This window comes from Lipotes vexillifer, unplaced genomic scaffold (assembly GCF_000442215.2).
Source record: "Lipotes vexillifer unplaced genomic scaffold, Lipotes_vexillifer_v1.1 scaffold837, whole genome shotgun sequence".
Classification (NCBI taxonomy): domain Eukaryota; kingdom Metazoa; phylum Chordata; class Mammalia; order Artiodactyla; family Lipotidae; genus Lipotes; species Lipotes vexillifer.
The window spans coordinates 77,892-103,215 of NW_006775771.1; the positions used below are offsets into that span (position 1 = coordinate 77,892).

Genomic DNA, 25,324 nt, shown 5'->3' on the forward strand with positions numbered 1-25,324 from the left:
CATTGTGGAGCACAGGCTCCGGACGCGCAGGCTCAGCAGCCATGGCTCACGGGCCCAGCCGCTCCGCGGCATGTGGGATCCTCCCGGACCAGGGCACGAACCCGCGTCCCCCGCATCGGCAGGCAGACTCTCAGCCACTGTGCCACCAGGGAAGCCCGGCCTTATCTTTTTTGATTCCTTTACATTCTATTACTAGAAGTCCAATTATATTTTATTCTCTATTGATTTATACTAGGTTCATCAGGATTATTTTTCATGAGAGCAGTGAACAATTTGGTATAACATCTGCCCACTTCACAACGATCAGAGATTTTTAACATAAAATAAATGTCATTTTTTCCAGGAACTTCTAATTTTGCAGAAGATATTTTCCTTTCTTGTCTCTCAAGCACTCCATTTGTAGTGGGGTAAAGAGAAATCGGTAAGGGCAGAGGATCTGAACAAAGTCCAGCTTAATATTCCTTGTATTCTGACATGAATGATTTGCTAATACTCTGGCAATATTCAAGCACATGGAGTTCCCTGCACAGGCAATGCGCTTTCATGCATCTGTGCTTTCCCTCACACACGAATTGCTTTTTTTGGAAGGCCCTTCCCACCCTTCCTCTGTCATAAAATCAGGTGTCAGCTTCTCCAGGAAGCCCTTGGGAGGTTTACACAGAGATGTGGAGACCTCTATCTAGCCCAGCACGCAACACCATACATGGAAATATCTCACAAGTCTAACTCATTGATGACAGGGCCGTTTGCCATCAATATATTAACGGGACCTATAAATTTATTGAAAGGCTCCTCCCAGCCTCTCAGTGTGTATCACCTGGATGCAACAGAGATGATCCTCTAATAATTTTAGAGCTGAGGCAACTATGCTTTTAGTACTTTCCATTTAACTGACTTAGAGACAGGGAACAGATTCTGAGATTTGGAACAAACGCTGAATAATGGCATTCCATAAATCCTAGAAACTTACAAATCACAAACCCTCTCCATACAAGTGCTGGGCAGCCACTCTACAAAGGAGGAGGGCACCGTCTTAAAAGATAACCTATTCCATTTCTCAACAGCTCTAATGGTTAAATTCAGGAATCAGACTGCCTGGGTTCAGATCCTTGTTTTGCCTTTTATCACGTTCCACAGTTTTCTCACCTGTTATTAGGAATAAGAATCATACCTCTAAGGTTGTTGTGAAGATAAAATGAATTAATACATGCCAAGCACTTGCAGTGGTAACTGGCAAACAGTGTGTTTCATGGTTGCTACAAAAATCATAAAATACCCCCCCCCATCTCTTTAAAGCCCACAATAGCCTCAGCCAGTGCTTAGTGTCAATGTTCACTTGTTTACTCTCACACACCTGAAGGTTGAGAGTAGAAGGATGGTCTTTGTTCTATCCATCAAAGAAACTGAGCTGCAAAGAGACTTAATCCTTGCCCAACAAGTCAACAGAGAAAGTCAGTGATAGGGAAGGTCATCAGAAAGTCCTTCAAAAAGCGTTTTCATAAGAAGTCTTCCAGAGGCCCTGAAATACAAGTTTAAGCTACTGAAAGAATAATACCCACAAACTGGCACTTGGAATACATATTAACCAGGGCCACAGTGAACACAGTGGCAGCAGAAGTGGTGAAGGGAGAGTTTCAAGCAGTTGGCAACGCTGAGGGGGAAAATACATGTATAATGAAAGGCCAACAAATTTACTAGAATTTCAAAGTCACCGGCATTAATTCTTTTCAGGGAAATGTTTCACATGTCTTCAACATTACACGTGTGTATTAGACATTTAAGTTATATGGTTTAGTATATGAAATATTTAAGCTGAGGACACCAGACACTTAGAATTTTAAAATCATAAAAGACCTGAAACCCTTGGAATTGTAGCATCAACTAAAATGGAAAGAATGATGTGGAATCCTTTTCTTTTAATGGAAAATGGTTTAGAACTTGACACATAAACCTGTTTCTCAAATTCAATACCTCTCACTCCATTTATTAAAAAGAAGAGAGAAAAAAAGAAGAAAGGTGAGAGGCCTTTGTTAATCTATGCAAGAAAGATTTCTGAGCTTTCAAATTGCTTTTGACCAGATGTCTAACCATTTTTTGCTGCCTATGTCGTTTAGAATCTCATTTGGTACTCTCCTGAAATCTTTCAACTTCCAATTTTTTTCCCTTTCTCTCTAGATATGGCTCCAGAGGGAAATTCTATGAATATGCCTGTGTTCGTCCTAATTGGATGCCTTGGCTCACATTGCTCCTACTGCCTCAAAAACCTTCCCCAACTTCTCTCCATCTGTCCTACTCGTAAAATCCTGTCCATTTTCAGACCCTTTCCTCTCTGAATTTTTCTTAATCCTCAGGGTGGACCTCTCTCTTTGAAACTCCAAAGCCCTCTAGCTGAACCTTTCTGTTGGTACATAACGGTCTGCCTTAAGTTATAATCACCATTAAAAAGGGAGTACTGGGTCTTCCTGGGTGGCGCAGTGGTTAAGAATCTGCCTGCCAATGCAGGGGACACGGGTTCGATCCCTGATCCGGGAAGATCCCACATGCCGCGGAGTAACTAAGCCCGTGTGCCAAAACTACTGAGCCTGTGAGCCACAACTACTGAGCCCTCGTGCCACAACTACAGAAGTCCGTGCGCCTAGAGCCTGTGCTCTGAAACAAGAGAAACCAACGCAATGAGAAGCACACCCGCGGCAACGAAGAGTAGCCGCCAGTTGACGCAACTAGAGAAAGACCGTGTGCAGCAACGAAGACCCAACGCAGCCAAAATTAAATTAACAAAATAAATAAATCTATTAAAAAAAAAAGGGAGTAGAGTGTGCGAGCTGAGCCTTTTGACTCTGCTTGGTTTGAGACTTCCTAGCTGTGTGACCTTTGGCAAAGTCCTTAACCTTTCTGTGCCTCATCTACCCTGGAAGAATTGGTTGGAAGAATTTAAAGAGCTAATTATATAAATTGCTTAGAATAGTACCAGATATAGGTTAGCTGTTTTTAGTCCTTGTTTAGCTTTTATTTGCCAGACTTCTGGTACTGTCTTGCCTAAAGCTCCCAGCACAGTAGCACATACATAGTAGGGCCCTATTTACTAATTTGAATTAAAATAAAAACCTGGGTTACAGTTCCAACCTGGGACTTTAGTTAATCACTTAATCTGAGTCTCTGTGATGGTCTCCCTAAATGAGGAGATTAATTTGATCATTTCTAAAGGCCCATTCAGCGCTAAAATTCTATCAGATAATCATGTGAGTTAAGATATGTTGAAATGGATCACCCGGCTCAACAGATTTAGATCTTCACTCCCTTCACATGATTTTTACTGGTCAACATTTCTAGTCCATTTTGAGACAATAAATCTAAGGAAAATGCCCATGATTTATTCTATGTATATGTATTATATATTTGGTTTTGATGAATAATGATAAACAAAGCTAAGCACCTTAATTACCCAATACAAATGAAACATTCTGATTGTTATTAAAGCATTCTAATTATTTAAAAGTCATACTACTATATTTCAGAATGTAATAGTTTGGATAAAATACTCTGAGAAGGATTCTTGATATGAAACATGCTTTAGAAATGTTTTGTTTTTACTAAACTATACTTTCTAACACTTCTTTTTTCATTTCTAAGGCAAATACTTGTTTTCGGTTCATACTGTTCACTTCTTTTAAAAGACAGTTTTATTTGTAGTTCATAAGCACCAACCATAACTAATTCTCAAATCTCAGAGAGAAAAGAAAAATTCCAAGCAGGAGCTACCGAGCATTTCACCTCATTAATTAGCAGGGTACCCTAAAAGACATCTACATATAAAGTTCTGATCCAACAGATGTCCTGGGGGGGTGGGTAGGGATAAATTAGGAGTTTTGGATTAACATATACACATTAGTCTATATAAAAAACAGATAACCAACAGGGACCTACTGTATAGCACAGGGAACTATACTCAAAATCTTGTAATAACGTATAATGGAAGACAATGTAAAAAAAAGAATATATATAATATATAAACAACTGAATCACTTTTCTGTACACCTGAAAATAACACAACACTGTAAATCAACTATATTTCAATAAGAAATTTTTAAAAAATTAAAGAAAAAACAACAGCTGTCTTTAGAGAGTCTTCCAATGGAAATTTTATCAATCTCAATCGTTTTGGCAGGAAGAGGAATCCAGGTTAAACTACGGAACCTGGTCTCTAAAGTCAGTCTGTGTCAAGGCCAAGATTAGAACTCAGAAGTTGGCAGGGAGTCATGTGATCCCAATACCTCTCTTTCTTTCCATCTAAGTGTCTAGTAATAAAGCCAGGGCAAGGATATATGGAAACACTTTGTCAGCCCAGAATCTCTAAATAGACTGCTTTTTAAAAGTTTTCCAGGTGGCATCACGGAGAATGTGGTATTCCAGAGAGGTTTTCATTTTGGGGAGCCTTTTACATATCCTTATGCCTTATTTCTCTTTGTTCAGTGTTTTGTTCCGAGACTCAGACCTCTTTGTAGTCCCTCTCAAAGCAATGAATTTGCATTTTCACTACAGAAATATATATTTCAAATACTTCAAATGCCCTTGAGCTAAAATAAATACTTAACCAGAACAAAACAAAACAAAAAAAACCCAAAAACCTCTTGGAGGCACAGAGAAAAATCTTCTGATAGGATGTGGCAAGTGTCTTGGGCTTTTTCAGTATGACCTTTCAACCTTGCCTGGGGCATGTTTCTTCTTATAGAAGAATGCATTAGCTCCTGGTCTGTGGGAGGCTCACAAAGCCAGCCAAGGAAGCTTTCCTCAGCAGTCCTCAGAGGTGGAGTTTTCTAAGAAGGGCTTGAAATAATAAACAGTGTCTTCCCTCCCATCTCCTCTAAAAATAATTAGCTTTTTATTTTAACAATTTAAACTGGTTCAAAGATATGTAAAGGCCAGCGTGGATATCTGTGTGCATTCAGAAATCCTGTTTTCCAAATAACTCCTGTACAAGAGGCTCAAAAGACTTGGGTTTGTACTGGGACAGCTTCTGTTCTCTGTTTACATTTGTTAGGCAAATTAGAGCTAGAGCTCAGAAGGCAGAAAACAAAGGTGCAAGGAATAGCCAGTAATGGATACTCAGCACTAATCACCATGTGAGAACACACAGCTAAACAGGTGGTGTTGACACGTAACACTAAAGCTATATGAAAAGCTATGTTTTAAAGAGGCTGCCCCCCAAATGAACATATCCTAATATTAAAGCTGAGTGTGCAAACCCAAAGCCGTTTGGGTTTGCCCATTCTGCAACCCACATCAACAATCTGGAAAGCTCAATCAAGTTTTTACAAGTGGCAATCAGAGCGTGCAGTATAAAAGTTTCAACTCTGAGTTTTACCTCTTAGATCAGGCTCCACCCTTCCCCCCACCTGTCCTGCACATCCTTCCCGAAGGCGGCTGTGCACTGGGGAACTGATGGGCCTTGGGGATGGAACTGGGCTGAGATTTTGGAGCATTCATTTACTGTCTGTGTGACCCTGAGCTAATTATTCGGAGCCCCGGCTCCCATTAGTAACTTTGGGATTAGGCATACCTGCCTCATAGGACTGCTGTGAGAAATGAATGGGATCCTGCATGTGCCTCATGGTAAGGGTTGGATAAATCTTCATTTTTTCAGTTCTTTCCTCTTAATTTAATGGAGTTTGAAGATGGATTATCTCTTGCCTCTGGCTAGCCATGTGTGTCACTGATGTATGGACAGAGTAATCATCAATTACACATAATTAACAATCAATTTCAGGTGGATTTACCATGACATCTGTGTTAATCTCCGTTAGAATTTGCTTACTGAGCATACTAAGAGCCTTGTTTTTCAAAACACTGAGTATAATGCTGTAAAACCTAGGCAAAGTAAAGAAATATTAATATAGGACAAATAATTGTTTTCCCCCTAAAATACAGTATAACCTTTTGAGATTTTGGCCTGAGGGGACAGGATTAACACTTCAAACCACTGTTTTATGATGAGCCCTTTACCAGACTGATGAAGGCCAATTTTGGTTTGAATGTTCCTTTTAACCTCTTGTGTCACCATTTTTCCATTTTTGCCTTTTCACTTCTCCACTAACCCAGTCACAGCCCTGTTCACATTTACTATTGATTTGGTTTTCTTACAGGAAGTTACCATCCTTTTTCTTTTTGTACAAAAGGAATATATACTGATTATAAGGAAAAAACATGTATATATATATAAACCATTTGAAATTACTACTAATATCATCCCTGATCTCCACCTTTACTCTGAGAGGCAGACAAGGAGCTGTTGCCACCCCCACTTCACTGATGATGAGGAAGATGACAAAAGACGATGAGGATGACACTAATAACCTCCATTTATTAAGCATTTACTATGTGCCAGGCACTGTTCTGAATGCTTAATCTGTATTAACTCAGCTTTATTTTTTCTCTTAGCACTTACACCTGCCATACTATATACTTATTTGTTTATTGTCTATCTCTCCTCCCTAGAATACAAATGCCCTGAGAAGAAGTAACAGGGTCTGTTTGTGTGTGTGTGTGTGTGTTTTTTTTTTTGCGGTACGTGGGCCTCTCACTGTTGTGGCCTCTCCCGCTGCGGAGCACAGGCTCTGGACGTGCAGGCTCAGCGGCCATGGCTCACGGGCCCAGCTGCTCCGCGGCATGTGGGATCTTCCCGGACTGGGACACGAACCCATGTCCCCTGCATCGGCAGGCAGACTCTCAACCACTGCGCCACCAGGGAAGCCCCACAGGGTCTGTTTTTATTCACATCTATTATACATTCCCAGTATATCTACAAGTAGCTGGCATGGTAGGAGGCATTCAAAAACTGTGGAATAAATAAACTAGTTTTCCTAAGAACATGGGTGAGCCTTATCCAATAAACTGAGGGCCTGAATAGAATAAAGAGCTGAGTAAGAGAGCATTTGCTCTCTCTGCCTGTCTTCGAGGTGAGACATCGTCTTCTCCTGCTTTGGACTTGAACTTGGGCTGGAACTTACACCATCAGCTCTCCTGGTTCTCAGGCCTTTGGACGGACTGGAACTGCCTTCTGGCTCTCCAGCTTGCTGCCTGCTGATTTGGGGACTTCTCAGCCTCCATACCGCATGAATCAACTCCTTATAATCAATTTCTTTCCCATATCTATCTATCTATCTATCTATCTATCTATCTATCTATCTAATCTCCTATTGGTTCTGTTTCTCCCAGACTAATACAGATGTCCAGATTGGCTAAGTGATCTGAGATTCAAATTCAAGTTCAATGTGAGTCCAGTCAATTCTGTTTCCTTAAAGCACAGCAGTCACCCTGCTTTCTTAACCCTACTTTAGTTCTCTTTCACATGTTAAACTGAAAAGGAAGTTAATTAGTGGATTAGACTTAGAAAGGGAATTTGAAGATCTTGGTCACTCTTAATTTTTAGCCCAATGAGTCCCATCTGTTAGATCTTTTTTTTAAAGTTTAACTTCTTAGTTTTTTTTGTTGTTGGTTTTGTATTTTTTCATTTTATTTCTTTTTCCTTTTTGTTAGATCATTTAAATTAACATTTCTAAGAAGTACAGGTTGCCAGTGAGGCACATGTTCAATTTTTCACCTATGTTTTTGTTAAAGCAACATTAATGCCATTGATTTAAAAAAAATACAAAGGAGCAAGTGACAAATGGCTTAGGTGCTTTGTGTTGTTAGGGTGGCATTAACATTTAGAGATCTTTGTTAGAGAATGGTTTCCCAAAACTATGGCAACAGAGATAAAATGACAGACCCACAGAGGCTCTGGAGCCAGACCTGGACTTGAGATCCCACTCTACTACTTATTGTGCAACCTAGGCAAGCCTCTCTGAGCCTTAGTTTCCTCATCTGTGAGATGGGGATAATGATAGTAACTGCCTCATAGAGACACTGTGAGGATTACATAAAATAATGCGTGTGCTTAGCACAATAACTAGCCATATATAATAAGCATTTAATAAATGTTAGCTACTTTGAAAGGCATGTCTAGTTACCTAAAAAATATCTCCCTTTCTCTCTCAAATTAACAAAATCCTCAATTTTTAACTGGCTGTCAATGAGCTGGCCAACTAAAAGACTATAACTCCCAGACTTCCTTGCAGCCTGTGAAACTGTGTTTCTAAGTTCTGGCCAATGAGATGTATATGAAAGTGTTATATGGAACCTTCATTAAGTCTTCGTAAGAGACAGAGGACCTGCCCTTCTTTCCTTTCTCCATTCTGTTGGAGTCTCCTTTCTCCATTTCAGGAAAGCAGGTGTAATAGCTAGAGCTCCAGAAACTATCTTGAACTCTAAGAACAAAGATACAATTATGTTTCTCTGAACAGTGTATTAGGAGGAGCCTGATTCTTTGATGGCTTTATGTAACCTCCATACCAGTCCTGTGCTGCCAACCTCTGAACTTCTTTTATGTGAGAGAGAGGTTAAACTTCGATCTTGTTTACGCCATTATTCTGAGTACCTCTGTTACTCAAGGCCCAAGTAATCCTAACTGCTGTGGCTGGCCCATGTGGTAGGTTCAAAACCACTTTGAGGCCCCGTTTCTGTAAATAAAGGCAAGGTTGAGGCAAAAAATATAGAAAAGGAGATGCATGTCTTCAAAGCCTTTCCTCTCCTTCCAGATGGCACTCAGATGCCACCATCCTCTCTCTCCTGCTCAGAGGTCCAGGCCTTCATGCCCCGTGGATACAACCCGTTCTCAAAGAATCTGATGAAACTCGGTTCATTTTAAGGTAGAAATGATCATAAGGCATCTCTTTCTATTTGTCCTGGGCATTTGTATTTTATTTAAGACAAAGCCTTCTGATAGAATGCTTGGAATAATCAATAGACCTGTGAGAGAACTATTTTGGGGCAGGGAAGCCCACACATAAGGCTACTGCCACCACTAAGGTTGGACTGTAATTTAATAATAAGCACTCCTCTGGTTTAAGGAAGTTAATGTACCTCTCAAAAAGGAGCTCACCTTCAACTCCCAAGGAGTATCAAGGGTTGTGAGAAAGGGAGGAGTGAATATTTGTTTGAAAAGGCAATTAAATTGCATCCTCAATTCCCTCAGGCTGCATATTTTTACACCTTACTTCAACAATCTTTATTACGTCATCAGTTGTAAAAAATTCTATGCATGATGCAACTCAGAAGGTAATTTATTTGTGACCAGTCAGTGGATGAATAAAGAACCTAAACCCCATTCCCCCAAACCTTGGTCCCCTGTTCAAACACTCCTCACTTTTTCTTCCTTTCTGAATGTAAATTGAATATATATAATGGATAGATTTCATTTGAACATGACAGAATTTATGTATCTGAATTTAAATTGCAAGAGAGACCATCTTTCAGAGTAAAAAGTGTGTGTGTGTGTCTGTGTGTGTGTGATTAATAAGACAGTCTTTCCCCTCAGAACATGACATCTGACCTCAAACGTGCATGCTCTCTGGTTTGGTTAAAGTAAAATAATCTCCCAAGAGCTCAAAGTGATCTACAGACTACTAAAACCTCATTGCCTGTCTCCTCTATGCCTTGATTCCTCAACTGATTCAGAGATTAAATGACTGACAGGGTGATTTAAACTCTGGTGACCTTTTCTAGAATCTGGCTCCTTCAGGCTTTCAGACTGATACTGATGAGAGGTTTGAGGAGTTATCAACTTACTTGATTCAACTATAGAGTCTCCTAGATGTCTAATTCCACTTGATAGGCTGAATCCAGAAGAAATTTCTCTATACACATCCCTCACTGAGATAAAATTTTCATGACATTCTACCAAATTTTCTTGTATTCAACAGTCAAGTTTATCTTTGCCAGTGTTTCTCTGACTAGTATTACTAGTTCCAGACCATAAACAACAGGCTCTTGTTTATGATGCCATGACAACCAGCAGATTTATTTTTTAAAGTATTAGAGACTGATTTATATTTCTAGGTAAAACAATGCCCAAGCAAAGGGAACCACAAGGAAGGTGCCATGAAGCCCTCATCTTAAAATAGTTCAATGGAAGAAGACAGAATTTCTTCTGTGGAAGTCTCAGAGGCACAATGCTGATCTAACTTTTAAATTCTACATCCAGGATTTCTAGAAATGGTTGATACCTTAGGTTATCAGAAATTAATAAATCACACCAAGCGTGGGCTAATAAATGGCCTTTTATATGGATATGACCTTATAACCTGAGGCTTTTGCACATAAAGTTAAAGGTTTCTGAAGGAGGAACAAGCAATTAGAAACTGTCAAGTTAATTCAAAAGCACAGGTGTAGCAAACATGCTGCATAAAAACACAAATTTATCACACATGTAGAATAAAACTGGAAAGTGGATTTTATAAGAATATCACTCACTTTATAAAGTTTAAAACTACAGGTTCTTTTAATTAGCAAGTATCAGTGGAGCATTAAAAGCAATTTAATTCACAAAACTGTATTTTACACACTTGCTTTTTAGGAACAAATGAATTTGTAAATCAAGAAACATATTTTAATAAGTTTCAGGTTTAATTTGCCTGTAAAGAAAAATTCAAATAATCTTGTGTAATGAAAATGCAAATATCTATAGTTAGAACAAATTAACATTACTCAATTCTCATTATGTTGTCCTCTTATAAAATAAAAACTCGTCAAATTCCTCCAAAAGGAATTTGTATTTAATAATATGATCATTAATTGTAAAACAAAATATATATAGGCATATGATTAATCATTGATTTTGTTTTTTTAATAGTTAATCATTTAATTTCTTCTGATTATATGCATTAACCTGAAAAAACTTAAATTCAGAAAAGCAAACTATTGCCAAGAAGGAAAAATAGATACCCCTCCCCCTCAATATTCTGGAACTGAATATATGAATAGATCACATATAATCCAACCATATAAAAACATTCTTTTTGGGACAACTATAGTCCAGTTTCTTAAAGTGTTCTGACTGCATATACATATTTACTTGAAACAGTCTCGTGCCATCTATCCACTCGGTTCCACATTTCAACCAGACAAGCATACATCAACACTTCAGCTTGGAATGAGTTCTAATCAGAGAAGTGTTTCTGCAAACCAGAATTCTAAACCAAAGATTTTTCCAAAAGAAAGATTACATGCTTACCGTATAGAGCTCGTTAAGAACCTTCATTAAGTCCTCATGAAGTTGGAATGAAATCTCTTTGCTCTGCAATGAGAAAAAATTAACGATATTAAAAACTGTAACAGAAACTTGTCTCTAGATGACTTACATCTTGAGAAGTCCACTGACTGAAAATAGAACAATGTGTGTAACACGATGGAAGGCCAGCACGACCCTGATACAATAAACATCTTTGATCAAATGGCCCTTTCTAAATACTAGATGTGTGCACCAATGGTTACCACTGGCTGGACAGAAGCAAAGAAGTGGACAGTGTGAATGGCTCTCCCACCATCCAAATCAGACGTTACCAAGAGTGAGAAAAAGGAGGGTAAAGCATCGTGCTTGCTCAAAAGTTGAGTTGCAGAATTTAAGTCATGAAAAGATGAATTCCAGCATCTTGCTTCCCATCTCAGTATCATCACAAGGGAATTTTGCAGTGTGAGTTCCCAGAAGCTAAGTTAGAAACCAAAAGGGAAATTTACTCTCCCTTTCCAAAATAACTATGTGACTGACTACAAAATTTTTTTTTAATTAACGCATAGTTGATTTGCAATGTTGTGTTAGTTTCTGGCGTATAGCAAAGTGATTCAGTTATACATATATGTGTGTGTATATATATATACATATATGTTCTTTTTCAGATTCTTTTCCATTATAGATTATTACAAGATATTGAATATAGTTCCCTGTGCTATACAGTAGGATCTTGTTATTTATCTATTTTATATATAGTAGTTTCTGTCTGCTAATCACAAACTCCTAATTTATCCCCCCCCCACCTCTTTCCCCTTTGGTAACCATAAGTTTGTTTTCTATGTCTGTGAGTCTGTTTCGTTTTATAAATAAGTTCATTTACATCATTTTTAAAGATTCTACATATAAGGGATATCATATACTTCTCTCTCCCTTTGACTGACTACAATTTTAATTTTAAGAAAACACTTTCACAGTAGTGAGTTGGTAAGGCCACTTATGCTCCACATACGTTTTGCCTCTGCATTTATTACTGTTAACTTTTCATTAAGACAAAAAAGAGTTTTACTTTTCCACTCAGTGGGTAAATGACAGCATTTAAGATATTCTTCCCTAGGCTAATTCTGAGGGCTTGACAGAGGAGTATTTGAATTTTTTTTTTCAGCAAAATCTGTAAATTAACTTTAAAGGAAATCATATATCCAAATTACTTTTCTTTTTTTTTTTCCTGTTTTTTTTTTTGTTTGTTTGTTTGCGGTTCGCGGGCCTCTCACTGCTGTGGCCTCTCCCGTTGCGGAGCACAGGCTCCGGACGCGCAGGCTCAGCGGCCATGGCTCACGGGCCCAGCCGCTCCGCGGCATGTGGGATCCTCCCGGACCAGGGCACGAACCTGTGTCCCCTGCATCGGCAGGCGGAGTCTCAACCACTGCGCCACCAGGGAAGCCCTTTTTTCCTGTTTTGAGTTCAGTATTTAGTCAGATACAGAAAATGGAAAAAAATGTGTAGCATGGCTTAATCTACAGTTTGAGACAATAACAACAACATCCATCGTTCATTTATGTGTCTCCTACTGGGCTGTCAGGACTGGGAGTAAGGGCCATATCTGTATCAGCTCTGCGACCCCAGTGTCCTGCACAGTGCTTGGGCACGAGGCCAGAACTAGGGTGAGGCAAGTGAGGTGCCGAGCGTATGGAATTTAAGAAGACACTAGTCCAGATCCCACTTGGGCACAAAGGAAGCTTCCAATCAGCACTTGCTAAATGAAATCTGTAAATAAGCTGAAATACTGTGGTTTGTGTGATTTGCTGAAGGAGTTACTGCCTTTGGTGAAGGCTGGCCACTGGTGAGAGGGCAGAAAAGAAAGGCCCATAGACCACCCTTAATAAAATCAGAGGATCTAGATGAAACACAGTCCATCTGCCAACACTAGGTCATTGGGTTAGGCCTCCCTTAAAAAAGGCCACATGTGCTGAAGCAAAAATTTGTGAACATAAAATAGTGTGGGAAGATGACATCAGAGCAATAGCTCAACTTCGAAAAATTCAAGTTCGTTAGCTGCATTTGTCCCTGGGTTTTCTTGGAGTGATAAAGGGTGCTGGTGTTTATCGAGCTCTGAAAGATTTAAAATCCCTACACTTGAGTTAGAGATTTTATGTTTTGCTGTGTCCCTGCTATGTGAAGAGGTGGGTTAAGAATCACTGAAGGGTGAAAGGAAAGTCACAAGTGAGCAAATGAAGCCAACTGAAACTCATTTTATTTCCCTTAAATCTTGGCTATTCTGACTATATACATTACACTGCAATCTCCTATGACTTCAACTTGGTGTTATTTTAATATCATATTTCATTCAAGGATCTGAGCTACCAATTCAGAACTCTCTAATGGGATCAAAGGCTACCAAGTTAACTCTGCTCAGCTGTCCACATTTCAGGTAGCAAGTCCAAAAAGAAAATATTTCTTGGCTAAGACTTTAGAACAATAACCCCCCAAATCCCTTAGGTCCAATTAACTGCAAGCCAAGAATATTTAGGATCAGATTGAACACTTGGGTTTGGGGCGATAACGGCCTGCTAAACCAGCCAAGTCAAATATCTTACAACAGCAAAAAGGCTCTTGGTACATTTCACATTTTACAAGATTTCAGGTAATGAGGTAGAGGAAGTCTGGCAAGACAGACATACTGTGCTCTGCTGAGCACCCTCTCACATTTTTGGTTCACCTTTCCTCAGAGGCCCTGAAATATAAAAAAGCCTGTCTGGGAGGCAGTATAGAATAACACTTCGAAGCAAGGACTCTGGAGTCAGAATGCTGGGACTGAAGTCTCAAAGGCTTTGGACTCCCCTGTGCCTGAGTTTCCAGATCTATAAAAGGAATGTAGTCATGGTACCGACGTCATACGGTCGATGAGAGCATTAACCAGATGACGCATACACAGAACTCAGAATGGTACCTAACACACAGTAAACATCCCACAAATGTTATAATTATTTAATTCTTTCCCAGACACTGTAACGGTTAACTCCCTTGAGTGAAAAGCCCACATGGTATTCTTCCTTCTTTTGGTCTCTACGGACACTTATTCCATTGACTTCCACATAGGAAGTGCTTGGCAGATACCGGTTGAATTGAGTTGGATGTCCTTCACCCCACTCCCCATTACCCTGGCCTTTAGATCCACCCAAGTGACCCCTGATTTGGAAGGGCCTCAAGTATTGTGCTCCAGCCCTTGAGCCCTTCTTACATCCATACACCCTTGCCACACATGTACACTGAACTTATCTATGTTCCATTTTCGTGGGTATACTACTGGTGGTACCAGATGAATTTATCAAACATCTACTAGGAAATGGATAATTCCTCAAGCCAATGGGATAAGATATATACAACTTATGAAAGAGGCTGTTAAGGAGCCAGGCTTCAGTGGGAACTTTAAATTCTGTGAGAAGTTGGTGGCAAGTTATTTTCAGGTAGGTAGAGCCCCAGCTACCCTCATGACACATCACTGAAGTTTCCGCCTAGATGTTTGCTTTGAATGACAGTCTAAACTCTCCGTGGCCTAGTCAGTAGCCTCGAAATTAACCATTTTCTCCCCGCCCTGCACCACTCCTTTTGCCTGCAAAAACTGTTAAAAGAATTGGGCTGTGCTCTGAAACACTAAACCATGTGACTGAAGGGTGAAGCATGAATTTGCATACCCTTTTGTTCACAGATGCCTGGGCCAGACAACATCAAGTCCTAGTCTGAGTGCTGGGGGCTTGGTCCCTGTCCCCATGGCAAAGAAGCAAAGACAAGATCACCTCATGTTATCCCCACCCCAACTTTAAACATGTCTCCAATTTATTACAGTAACAGTGAAAAACAGTCTTTTCTTCTAAATACGACTCTGGGCCCCAAGAGAAGCAATCTTAAAACAAAACACATCTGCTGTGGCACACGGGATGCTGACATACTCAACTAATGCACTGAAACCCTTTAATTAGAAAATATCTGGATTATCAAAAGTCCATCAAAATTCAATAGGTTTAAGTATACCTCTGGATTCTATTTCATTAAAAATTTGAAAACAGCGAGAGCAGACCCTTGACCCTTGACCCTTGACCAAGAGCTGCTAGGTAAGAAAAAGGATAGGGGTATTAAGGAAAGCAATCAATGCTCCCTTTGTACAAGAGAAAAAAATAACTTTATGAAATGATATACGCTTGAAATAAAGTATTTTTCATGTTATTTGCGATTGGCTGATTAAAATTACTTTGGCACAGGGAAGGTGAGTCCCCTCCAACTGCTTCAGGTATGGAGTTGAAAAAGCGAACAGTTTTTTTTCCCGCATTCTGTGGGCCTATATAAGTTCAAATGATGGTAAAAACTTCTAATGCATTGCAATAGGTTTCTAGGATTCTGACCCAAGGGGAAAGAAAATGGTTAGAACTTCCATTCACTTGACATTTATTAAATGTCTCCAATGTGTAAACCCAGAGCTGAATACCAAGTCAATTTCTAATCATTTCCTATTTATTATCGCTTTGATGTTTCAGACAATTCAAACATAAGTCCAAAATGAACAGTCCCAAAGTTTCCACCTTTTTTCATTATAAAAATGAATTAAGTGTATTGAATAATATTGGAAAAATAGAGAACAGAAGGCCAAAACTACCACCATTATAATTTGATGGGTGTATTTCCTTCAAGTTTATTTATCTAAACAGAGGTCTGAGCTGTAATCATTCTAAAATAATAAAGTATCTTTTTTCTACTCTGCTTTCTTCCAGTTATCATACATTTTCCCATGTACTTATATAATTTTCAGAACATTATTATTGATTAAAATAACTACACAGTGAATGTATATTAACCATTCTTCTATTATGGTTTCCAATGTTTCCACTATTTTCCATCAATCATTCAATTACTTACTTATTCATTCAGTTTCACCAATATATTTTAATCACCCTGAACTATTATCATGAATGCTGTTCTAAAGTCATATCTTGCGCTGTTGCCTTAGTGTCAATTCCCAGACATGAAATTACCAGGATAAAAGTATTGACATTTTAAAGACCCTGGATTCACATTGGAAGATTACATTCTAAAAGGGTTATAATGAATTTATATCGCTTCCAGGACAATAGTGTCACTCATGTCAGAATCTGGGGTTCATCCAAGACTTGCTTCTCCTTGAAAGAGAAGCCACCAATCCTATCTATTCTGGTTGATCTGTTTTTTCTGTACGTCATGAGAATTTTTTTTAAAGATAAAGACCTAGGGGATTCCCTGGTAGTCCAGTGTTTAGGACTCTGCCTTTCCACTGCAGGGGGCAAGGGTTCAATCCCTGTCGGGGAACTAAGATCCTGTAAGCTGCGTGGTGCAGCACCCTCCCCCGACCAAAAAAAGATGAAGAGCTAACTATGTCCTTCCTCTGATTAAAACCCATCAAATTCTTGCTATATTTTTTTCAGGATAGAGTTACAATTTCTTAAATCACTCATAACTTCCCCTGTCAAACTAGTCTACCTTACCTTCCACAAATCTCAAACCACATCCTTTAGCCTGATAAGCTGCTCAGTCCCAGGTTCTACTTTCACATCTCTGCCTTCCCCATGCCGTCCTCACTGCCCAGACTCTGCTTCCTTCTCTGGCCTAGTACAATCCTACATGCTACTACTTTGTGAAAACTTTCTTGTAACTTTATCTTGTCCTTCAAATGAAGAGGTTAGACCCTCCCTTCTTTGTGACTGTATAATACATTCATTCATTATCACTTCTAGGCTGTATGATTTAGTGGTTAGTTGTTCAAACTCTAAAACTGGATGCCTGTTTTCAAACTCTCCTGTCTGTGCATAAGTTAAATAATTTTGTGAGTTTCCTCAATGGCAAAACAGAGATACCAACAGCCTCTACATCACAGGGTTTTATTGGGATGGTCCTTATTAAACACTTAACACAAAACCCAGCACACAGTTGAGTGTTAAACTGATGCTGCCCGTTATTATTACCCTCATCATGTTTCTTTTTCTCTTCATAAACAGAGGGTTTCTTTGAAAGCAGGGACTGTGTCCTAATCATTTTTGTGTTCCCGGGGCCTGCCGTGGTGCCTGGCACACTGTAGGTGCTCGATATACCTTTGATGAATGAATGGGACCCAGAGCTGAGTAAGGCATGGCTTCCTCCCTCCAGAGTCCACAGTCTCATGGAGGAGCTAGATGTGCCCAAACGGCTTCCTATACAGAGCACTGTGATAAGTGCTACACTGGGTGGACCCTGGCCAGTATCTCTATTCCTGGAGAACAGCAGGCTTGCTCCCTGGAACCTCCCAGAAAGGGGAGAAAGGAAGGCAGAACAAAGAGCATAATTAATACAACCATAATTGAGTACATTGGGCAATCGATCAAGTGATCTATATGGTTGGATTAAATGACCAGTTCAGAGGGCCTCTGGCCTCTCACAGAGTTATTTTTAAAGTAAATCTATTGCGATGACCAGTCAAGGAATCCTGACCTTATGCTGAGTCAGAGTGAGACTAAGAGAGAAGGAAAACCAGATTAAATATTTAATGAGAGGTTTGCAAATGATTATAGTGTCTCACGCTCAGTGAGTTTTGGATGTAAATTCTGGTTAAAAGGGTCAGGCCATACCTCTACAGTGTGTGTGCTTTTACATTTCCAAAACCTCGTGTTCATGTGTCTTTATAATAATAGATTCTCTTAATTCATGTAAACTCTGAAGACAGCAGCAACAGCATCCCCCAAAACGCCTAATGGAAAAATTGGGGCTGGGCTTAATGGCCTGAAGCAAGCTATAATATTTATAGTGTAGTTGCACATTTCCTTTCTATCTGTCAAGGGACATGGATTTGTACTTATTAAAATCACAACTAAGTATCAGTGTATGGAATTAGCCTCATGATCTACTGCATTCCCAAGGCGAAAAATAATCAACATTCTTTAAGATAAAACTCCATGTCACTAGAAAATGTGGGAAAGTTAGAAAAAAAAATCATAGATACAGGGGAACCAGAGCTCCATTTTGAAACAAGACAAAACTTAACCTCAAAGGAAATATCTGGGGCATCTCCTAGAATATTTACTAATGTAACTGCTAGGCAAATGTGGACTGTGCTCAGCCTGTGAGCAGGCAAAAGTGCAAAGTCATGTACACCAGTGTCACTCATAACCACCCAGGTATAAAGAGCACTTGAACAGATTAAGTAACTCAAGACTGAAATTTTAAGTCCTACAGGGAATAAAGTAGATGAAACAATTATTATCATTTTCAGCTTGCATTTCCTTAACTCTTCAAGAAACACAATTTTTCATGCTAGGGATATTTCTCTAATCAAAATGGCGATACACTGGAAACACCGTTTCAGTACCTCTAAATGAATAATCACTTAGGCATAATTCTCAGTAGCAGATATAAACAAACCTACCTAATTAAAATCAGAACGTGTTATGAAACTCTGGTTAAGACTGTAATATAATTAACTAAAAACTATCAGAAATACATTTCCAGACCACTTTTCAATATGCTGAACTTAACAAACATGTAATAACTCAGCTTTATTAACAATTCCTTAATACAATTCCTTAACAATTATCATAATAATACATCATCTTTAGTACATGAACCTGAGTCTACTAATTTATCACTAAAGACAACTGTCTTTCTCTCCTGTGACAGGTGTGATTGTGCAAAGATCCAGTGTGACCAAAAGCTTACATCTATGGCACAGTTGGCTGGGGTTATGAGTATTACCTGTGGTGAAGCAAACTAGACCATATTGTGTAGGAAACCCATGACCTCAGTCTTAATAGCACTGTGGTAAGAAAAATCCAGGGACTGTTTACAAAACTAAATAAAGTAAGTAGGAGATTTGCTCATTTATAAGTCATTCATTGAATTTGTAAGCAAAAGGCAGAGATTCTTTGAGATACTGATAAAAGTTCATTTATTCATGTACACACTCATGCATTCAGTCATTCATTCTACCAGTTTATATGAGTACCTTCTATGTGCCAAAGATAGAAAAGTGGTCTTACATTTTAGTGAGAGAGGTAAACAAAACAATTTCAGTTCAGTCTGATTTATGCTTATTCAAACCATTTAAACCAAGTGAAATTTCTCTATATAACTCTTGAACCAAGCCCAAAATTTAATAAACCAATCTTCAAGAATTTATCCTAAACCAGAAATTTCCTTTAAAGATATATATTTATCCTAATATTAATAGTACCATCTCAGAACTACAACTCATTAATTGGTCTATAGAATTAACCATGTATTTAAGTAAAGGTAGCTTACGGAATAGAAAAAAAAACAAAAAACAAATTCCCATGGGGTAAGTGTCCTGTTCACCAGGAACTTGGTTCCTTGAATACTACCAGAGAATTTGAGAAAACACCTACGGCTAGTAGGCAAATGTACATGGGGTGACAGCCTACCTGAAGCAGGAAAAAACAAACAAACAACCCCCAAACCATCAACATAGATCCAGATTATTTATTGGTCAGATTATTTAAATATCTTTACTTCTCTGAGCTGTTTCCTCATTTGAAAAATGAAGATTCCAATAACACACTCCCTAGGGTTCTTAAGAGGATTAAATGAGATATCCATTGTTACGTGCTTAACAAGGTGCCTGGCACATACCAAGCACTCCATAAATGTAACTGTCATGACGCTATTATCAACTCAGCATCATATCCTTGTTTGACTTCATGAAGTCACCCTCCATTTTTCTAAATGCTAACGTAGCAGTCTACTCATAGCAACTTTCAAATCAGTATGTCTCAGATGGTCACTTCAACCTAATTCAAGATTTACTTTCTAGAATACTTGTGTTTGAGGTACTATTATACCAAGGAGGATAAAGTCTATTCCAGAGAACACTGCAAAGCTACAAGGAAGCAGAACTCTTAATTCTGAGCAAGCCCTTGCTGACTTTAGACTTAACTTCTGACTTCTTGACTTTAGACTTAACTTGCTGACTTTAGACTGACTTCAGTCTTAATTGTTACAGACTTGTAGAGCTAGTTAATCTAAGCCACCTTCTACATGACAGGTCTTCAAATATTTGAGACAGTTCCTATGTCCTAGCTAAGGCTTACTTTCTCTGTACCAAATATTCCCACTGTCTTCAACTGTTCCTTATATGACACAGTTTAAAGAAATAAAGAGAGAATTCTCTTTGCCTCCCAGATAATTTTCACTGTCGTGGAGCTAGTGGCATTAAGGACACTTTCTTTATACTTCAAGGGGTAGAAGCTAAGATCTTGGGAAGATTAGGAGGCAACACACACCTCTCAGTGACTTGCATTTGCTTGCAATCACCCTGTCTTGTGGTGGCAGTCCAAACCCACATCTGCATAGTTAAGGTAAGCCCAAGAATCCTGGAATCACTGTTAGCTTTTTGGTTTTTTTCTCCAACAGGCTAAAGAGCCATCAGATGAAGGAGTAGAAGCCTTACAATCTGATTAGGATAGACTGAATAAGAATGTCCTGGCTTTGAATTTCCAACAGATCTTTCATAAAACAACAAAAAGCCATTTGATTCATTCTTAATCTACATGGATGAGATCTTTTTGAAGACAATATCATTATAAGTATGGAAATACTCTCTGGCCATAACTCATGGTAGAGCAAAAATCACCACCCAGATTACTAATGCACCAGCTTCCTCACTAGGTTCCCCAAGACTGGTTTCTTCTCATCCCAATTTACTCCTCACAATGCTCTCAAAAAACAAAGCTGATTACGCCATATCCCTGACACAAAATCTCTCTTGGCTTCCTTAGTTGCTTAGATGAAAACATACCAGTTCCTCAAACTGAAAATCAAAATTCTTCCACGCCTGCAGCCCTCACCCCCAACCTGCCTTTCTAGATCACAGGTAGCTGTTATCCCACTATGTACACTTTGCCGTGTTATAGGCTATACTCCTAACCCCAGCCAGCTGTGTAACTGATGTGAGCTTTAGGTCCAGGCCAAAAAGAGGTGGCCTACGATGACAATTCACTTCCGTTAAGAGTTGTGAAGATGGGGCCAAGAGCCCCACCTACCGTCATCTTCCCCTAGCATCATTTCCTGGATGCGTGCTAGTCTTGATCAGAACCCCAGGCCCTTGTCCTGTGCTGTTCTCTACATACATATAGAAGGATGCACTTCCCCTAATTCCTCTGTAAAACCTCACCAAGTTTAAGACGTTGATCAAATGCCGCTCTCTCTGTGAAGCCTTTCTCCATTTTCCTAGGCCGTATGCCTTACTCAATCGATTATCTGTGCATTTGTGCTCTGGGGTCCTATTTCTGTAAGAGCAGTTGCCAACTTATAATGTAATTTTTATCTCTATACTTCCTTTCGTTACTAGATTATAAGCCCCTCCGGAATACTAATTGAGGATTTGTGTCTTACTTTTGTGACCCTAGAACCCACCATTGTGCCTGCCACATAACGATAATCAATAAAGGTTTGCTGAATGAATAATGAAATACAATGTCTACTCTGTTTTGGAAAAGAGAACTGATTTCAGTAAAGCTAGGTTTCAGAAAAAAAGGAAAAGTAGAAGTAATGAATTTGTCATGACTGGTCAGTGTAATTATAAGACCTCGCCAAAAAACGAAAGATTATTTTAGCAGCCCCTTGCAATCTCTACCTTTAGAGCTAAGGAAATGAAATTTTAATGGCCATGTTTACTCAAGCCAGTGCACTAAGCCAATTATGGTTCTGTGTTCACTTGAAACTACCAAAGTTTAAAAAGTAAAAGTGGTGCATGTATTTATTTACTACTGTTATTGAACATTAGTGGGTTTTCTCAATCCATATAGTTCATACAGCCAGTGTCAAATTTTGTTTTAAGTCTCTAGATTGATCTGACAAAGTATTTAGCTGGTAAAATTTCTGCTTGTTTCTATTTAATTGCCTCTCTAACAATAAGAAAAAAATGTTTCCCTTTGACTGAGATTTAAAAGGTACTGAAATCAACCTGACAGCCACATTCAGTATTTGTTCGCAACTGCATATTTTTGGGTTGCTATTACTCAAGGTATCACAAGTGTTTCTTAATCCAAATATTTGCTATATGTGCAATATCCCCCAATATGGCATTTCTTGCAGCTGCTGGAAATCTTTTAGAATCCTACCACATGAAATTAAACAAAGTCTTCAAATGGTAAGAAACACTGGCTAGCAACCAGAATACTGTTCTCAGGTTTCTTCAGACTTTGTTGATCTCAACTACAGACACCTCGACCTATGGTAGGAATGTTCTCTCATCAGTTCTTTTAAGAATGTAGTTTCCTTCTTGGATGAGGAGAATGGGTAAGGATTCAGTATTCAAGGCTCTTTGAAAATGAACTTTCTTAAGTGCTGATCTTTTATGAATAACTGAACCTAAATAAACCTGGTACTGAATATACATATATATATATATATATATATATATATGTATGTATGTATGTTTTTTTTTTTAAACTTCTCTTGATGGGAGATGAGAGACTGGGTGCCTTTGACCTACTCCATATTTGTTAATTTAATCTAGAGTTGTAAACCCTGTAATTGAAATGTAAACCAAATTGGAACATTTCTTTTAAAAAAATGTTTGGAAAAATGGAAAACTCAAGTTGGATTAATGGTTCTCAACTTGATCCAATTTCCTCCCCCAGGGTACATTTGGTGACGTCTGAAGGAATTTTTGGTTGTCAAAACTAATAAGGTGCTACTGGCATTTAGCAGGTAGAGAAATCCACAGTCATCCAATTGTTCTTCCATTGGTAGTGTGTCATTTTTCTCTGGCCGCTTTCAATATATTTTTCTTTGTCTTTAGTTTTTGGTTTGATTATGATGAGTGTAGGCATGTACTTCTTTGGATTCATCTAGCTTGGGTTTTGCTGGCTTCTTGAGTGGGTAGACTTATCTTGTTTGCCAAAATTTGGGAAGTTTTGTTGTAATTATTTTTTCAAATGTTTTTTCTACCCACTCGCTTTCTCCTCTCCTCAGAGACTCTGCTGACATGAATATCAGACCTTTTAGGATTGTCCCAACCTCCCTGAGGCACTGATTATTTTCTTCCCCATCTTTTTTTCTGTTGTTCAGGTTAGATAATTTCTGTTAATCTATCTTTAAGATGAACTGAAACTAATCTCTTTCCTCTGTTACCTTTATTCTTCTATTGAAACCCGACTAGTGAGTTTTTAATTTTGGTTACTGTATTTTTCAGCTCTAAAATTTCCATTTGGTTATTTCTTTTCTTTTTTTTTTTTTTTTTTCTGAGACTTATCTTTCCATTCGTTTCAACAGTATTTGCTCTCACTTCTCGGAACATTTTTATCATGTTTGCTTTAAAAGTCTTTGTTAGCTAATTCCACCATTTGTGTCCTTCAGGATTGGCCATTTATTGATTGTCTTTTCCCATGTCAGCTGACGTTTTCCTGGTTATTTGTATGCTGAGTAATTGGGATTATACTCTGGATATTTTGAATATTATGTTATGAGACTCCGGGTTTTATTTAAACCACATGTAGAATGTTGATATTTTTGTTTTATCAGGAAATCAACCAAGTTGAATTCAGGATGCAAATTCTGACCAGCCTTCTATGGGGTGTGGTTTCAATATCCATACTGTTTCCAGCACCTTTGTAGCATTATTTGGATCTGACTTGCATATGCACCATTCAGTGGCCAGTCTGGAGCCCAGGCAGTGGTCTATCCCTTAGTTCAGCTCCCAAAGTCTTTGGTAGGTATACTGCTTAAGATCAAACCCAAGCATGTGCAGGTCAGGAGAGAGCCCAGGAGTTAATAAAGAACTTCAAGAGATTGCTTTTTAAATCTACACCCTCTCTGTAATCTCCCTAGTACTTTTTGGTTCCTTTGACACCCCCTTTCAGTCCTCAGCCCAGAAGGCTGGCACTTTAGTTATTCCACCCTGTCACAGACTTGCCATGACTCATTTCTCCTCTGATTTCTCTCTCTTAGGAAGTAGACAGCATGGGACAGTGCTGCTTAAATCCAGCCCTGTCAATACTGGGTCTTCTGAAATGCCTTGAAATTTCTATTATGTGGCTGACACTTATCTCTGGTTTCTAATACAGATGTAAGTATTCATTATTTATTCATTCAATAAATATTTACACAGTATCTACTATGTGCTAGTCACTGTTCCAGTGAACAATACAAGATTCCTCCCCCTCAGAAACTTACATTTAAATTGAGGGGAGACAGAAAGTAAACAGATATTGAGTAAATACAAAATTTGGCAGAAAGGGATAAGTGCTGGAGAGAAAAATAAAGTTAGGGAAAGGAGATGGGGGTATAGACTTCCTTTCAGAGTAAGGTGGGAACGAATAGAGTGAGCAAAGAAGTATGGGATCTGCTTGAAGGTAAAAGGACTGTTCCAGTCTTTCCTATTTATACATTTGATTAGCCATTGCAAAGAGAACTTGGGAGGTAAGGCTGTTGCAGCCCTTGTGCATGCCGCCATCTTGCTCAGAAGTTCCCTGATTTCATGTCTTCATTTTAAGCACCTGAATACTGTATATTCAAAGCACAGTTTTCAAGTGCACTTGGAGAATAGGCTAATTCTCCATTAATAAACAGCATTTAGGGCTGAATTAGTTACTGGATATAGTTCCCCACTTCTTTGTGGTAAACACTGACTGGTGTACTCGGGGCCAAGTTTCTTTAAGGTTTTAGTTTACAATGAATGTTTTCTTTGTGTCTTATACAATATGTTCATTGTACAAAAATCAGAAATTACGAATAATCAAACAGAAGAAAATAAAAGTAACTTAGAGATACCCATTTAAAATAATTTTGGTCTATATACTTTCAGAATTTTTTTTTTTACCATAAATAAGTTTCAAGTGCTTTTTGAAAACTATTCTCAATGTAATTATGGGTTCAACTACTACATCATGCTGTGTGACAAAATGTCCAACTTAGCTGACCTCACTGACCTCAGGTTTTTTTAACAGTATATTACTTTCCAAGAAGGTAGACACATAACATCTGCTTAATATCATATTTAAAAGTCTTTAGGGGCTTCCCTGGTGGCGCAGTGGTTGAGAGTCCGCCTGCCGATGCAGGGGACACGGGTTCGTGCCCCGGCCCGGGAGGATCCCACATGCCGCGGAGCGGCTGGGCCCGTGAGCCATGGCCGCTGGGCCTGCGCGTCCGGAGCCTGTGCTCCGCAGCGGGAGAGGCCACAACAGTGAGAGGCCCGCGTACCGCAAAAAA

At 38.9% G+C, this 25,324-nt stretch overlaps 1 protein-coding gene across 1 annotated transcript in view; it reads right to left on the reverse strand.

Annotated features, from left to right (window-relative positions):
- Positions 1 to 25,324, reverse strand: part of LOC103085585 (SLIT-ROBO Rho GTPase-activating protein 1) — a gene marked incomplete at its 3' end in the record, with an annotated part of 235,377 nt that overhangs the window by 63,337 nt on the left and 146,716 nt on the right. Inside the window, exon 4 of the mRNA XM_007450191.1 lies at positions 11,108 to 11,170. Coding sequence (XP_007450253.1) covers positions 11,108 to 11,170 — 63 coding nt within the window. The remainder of the gene's footprint in view (positions 1 to 11,107; positions 11,171 to 25,324) is intronic.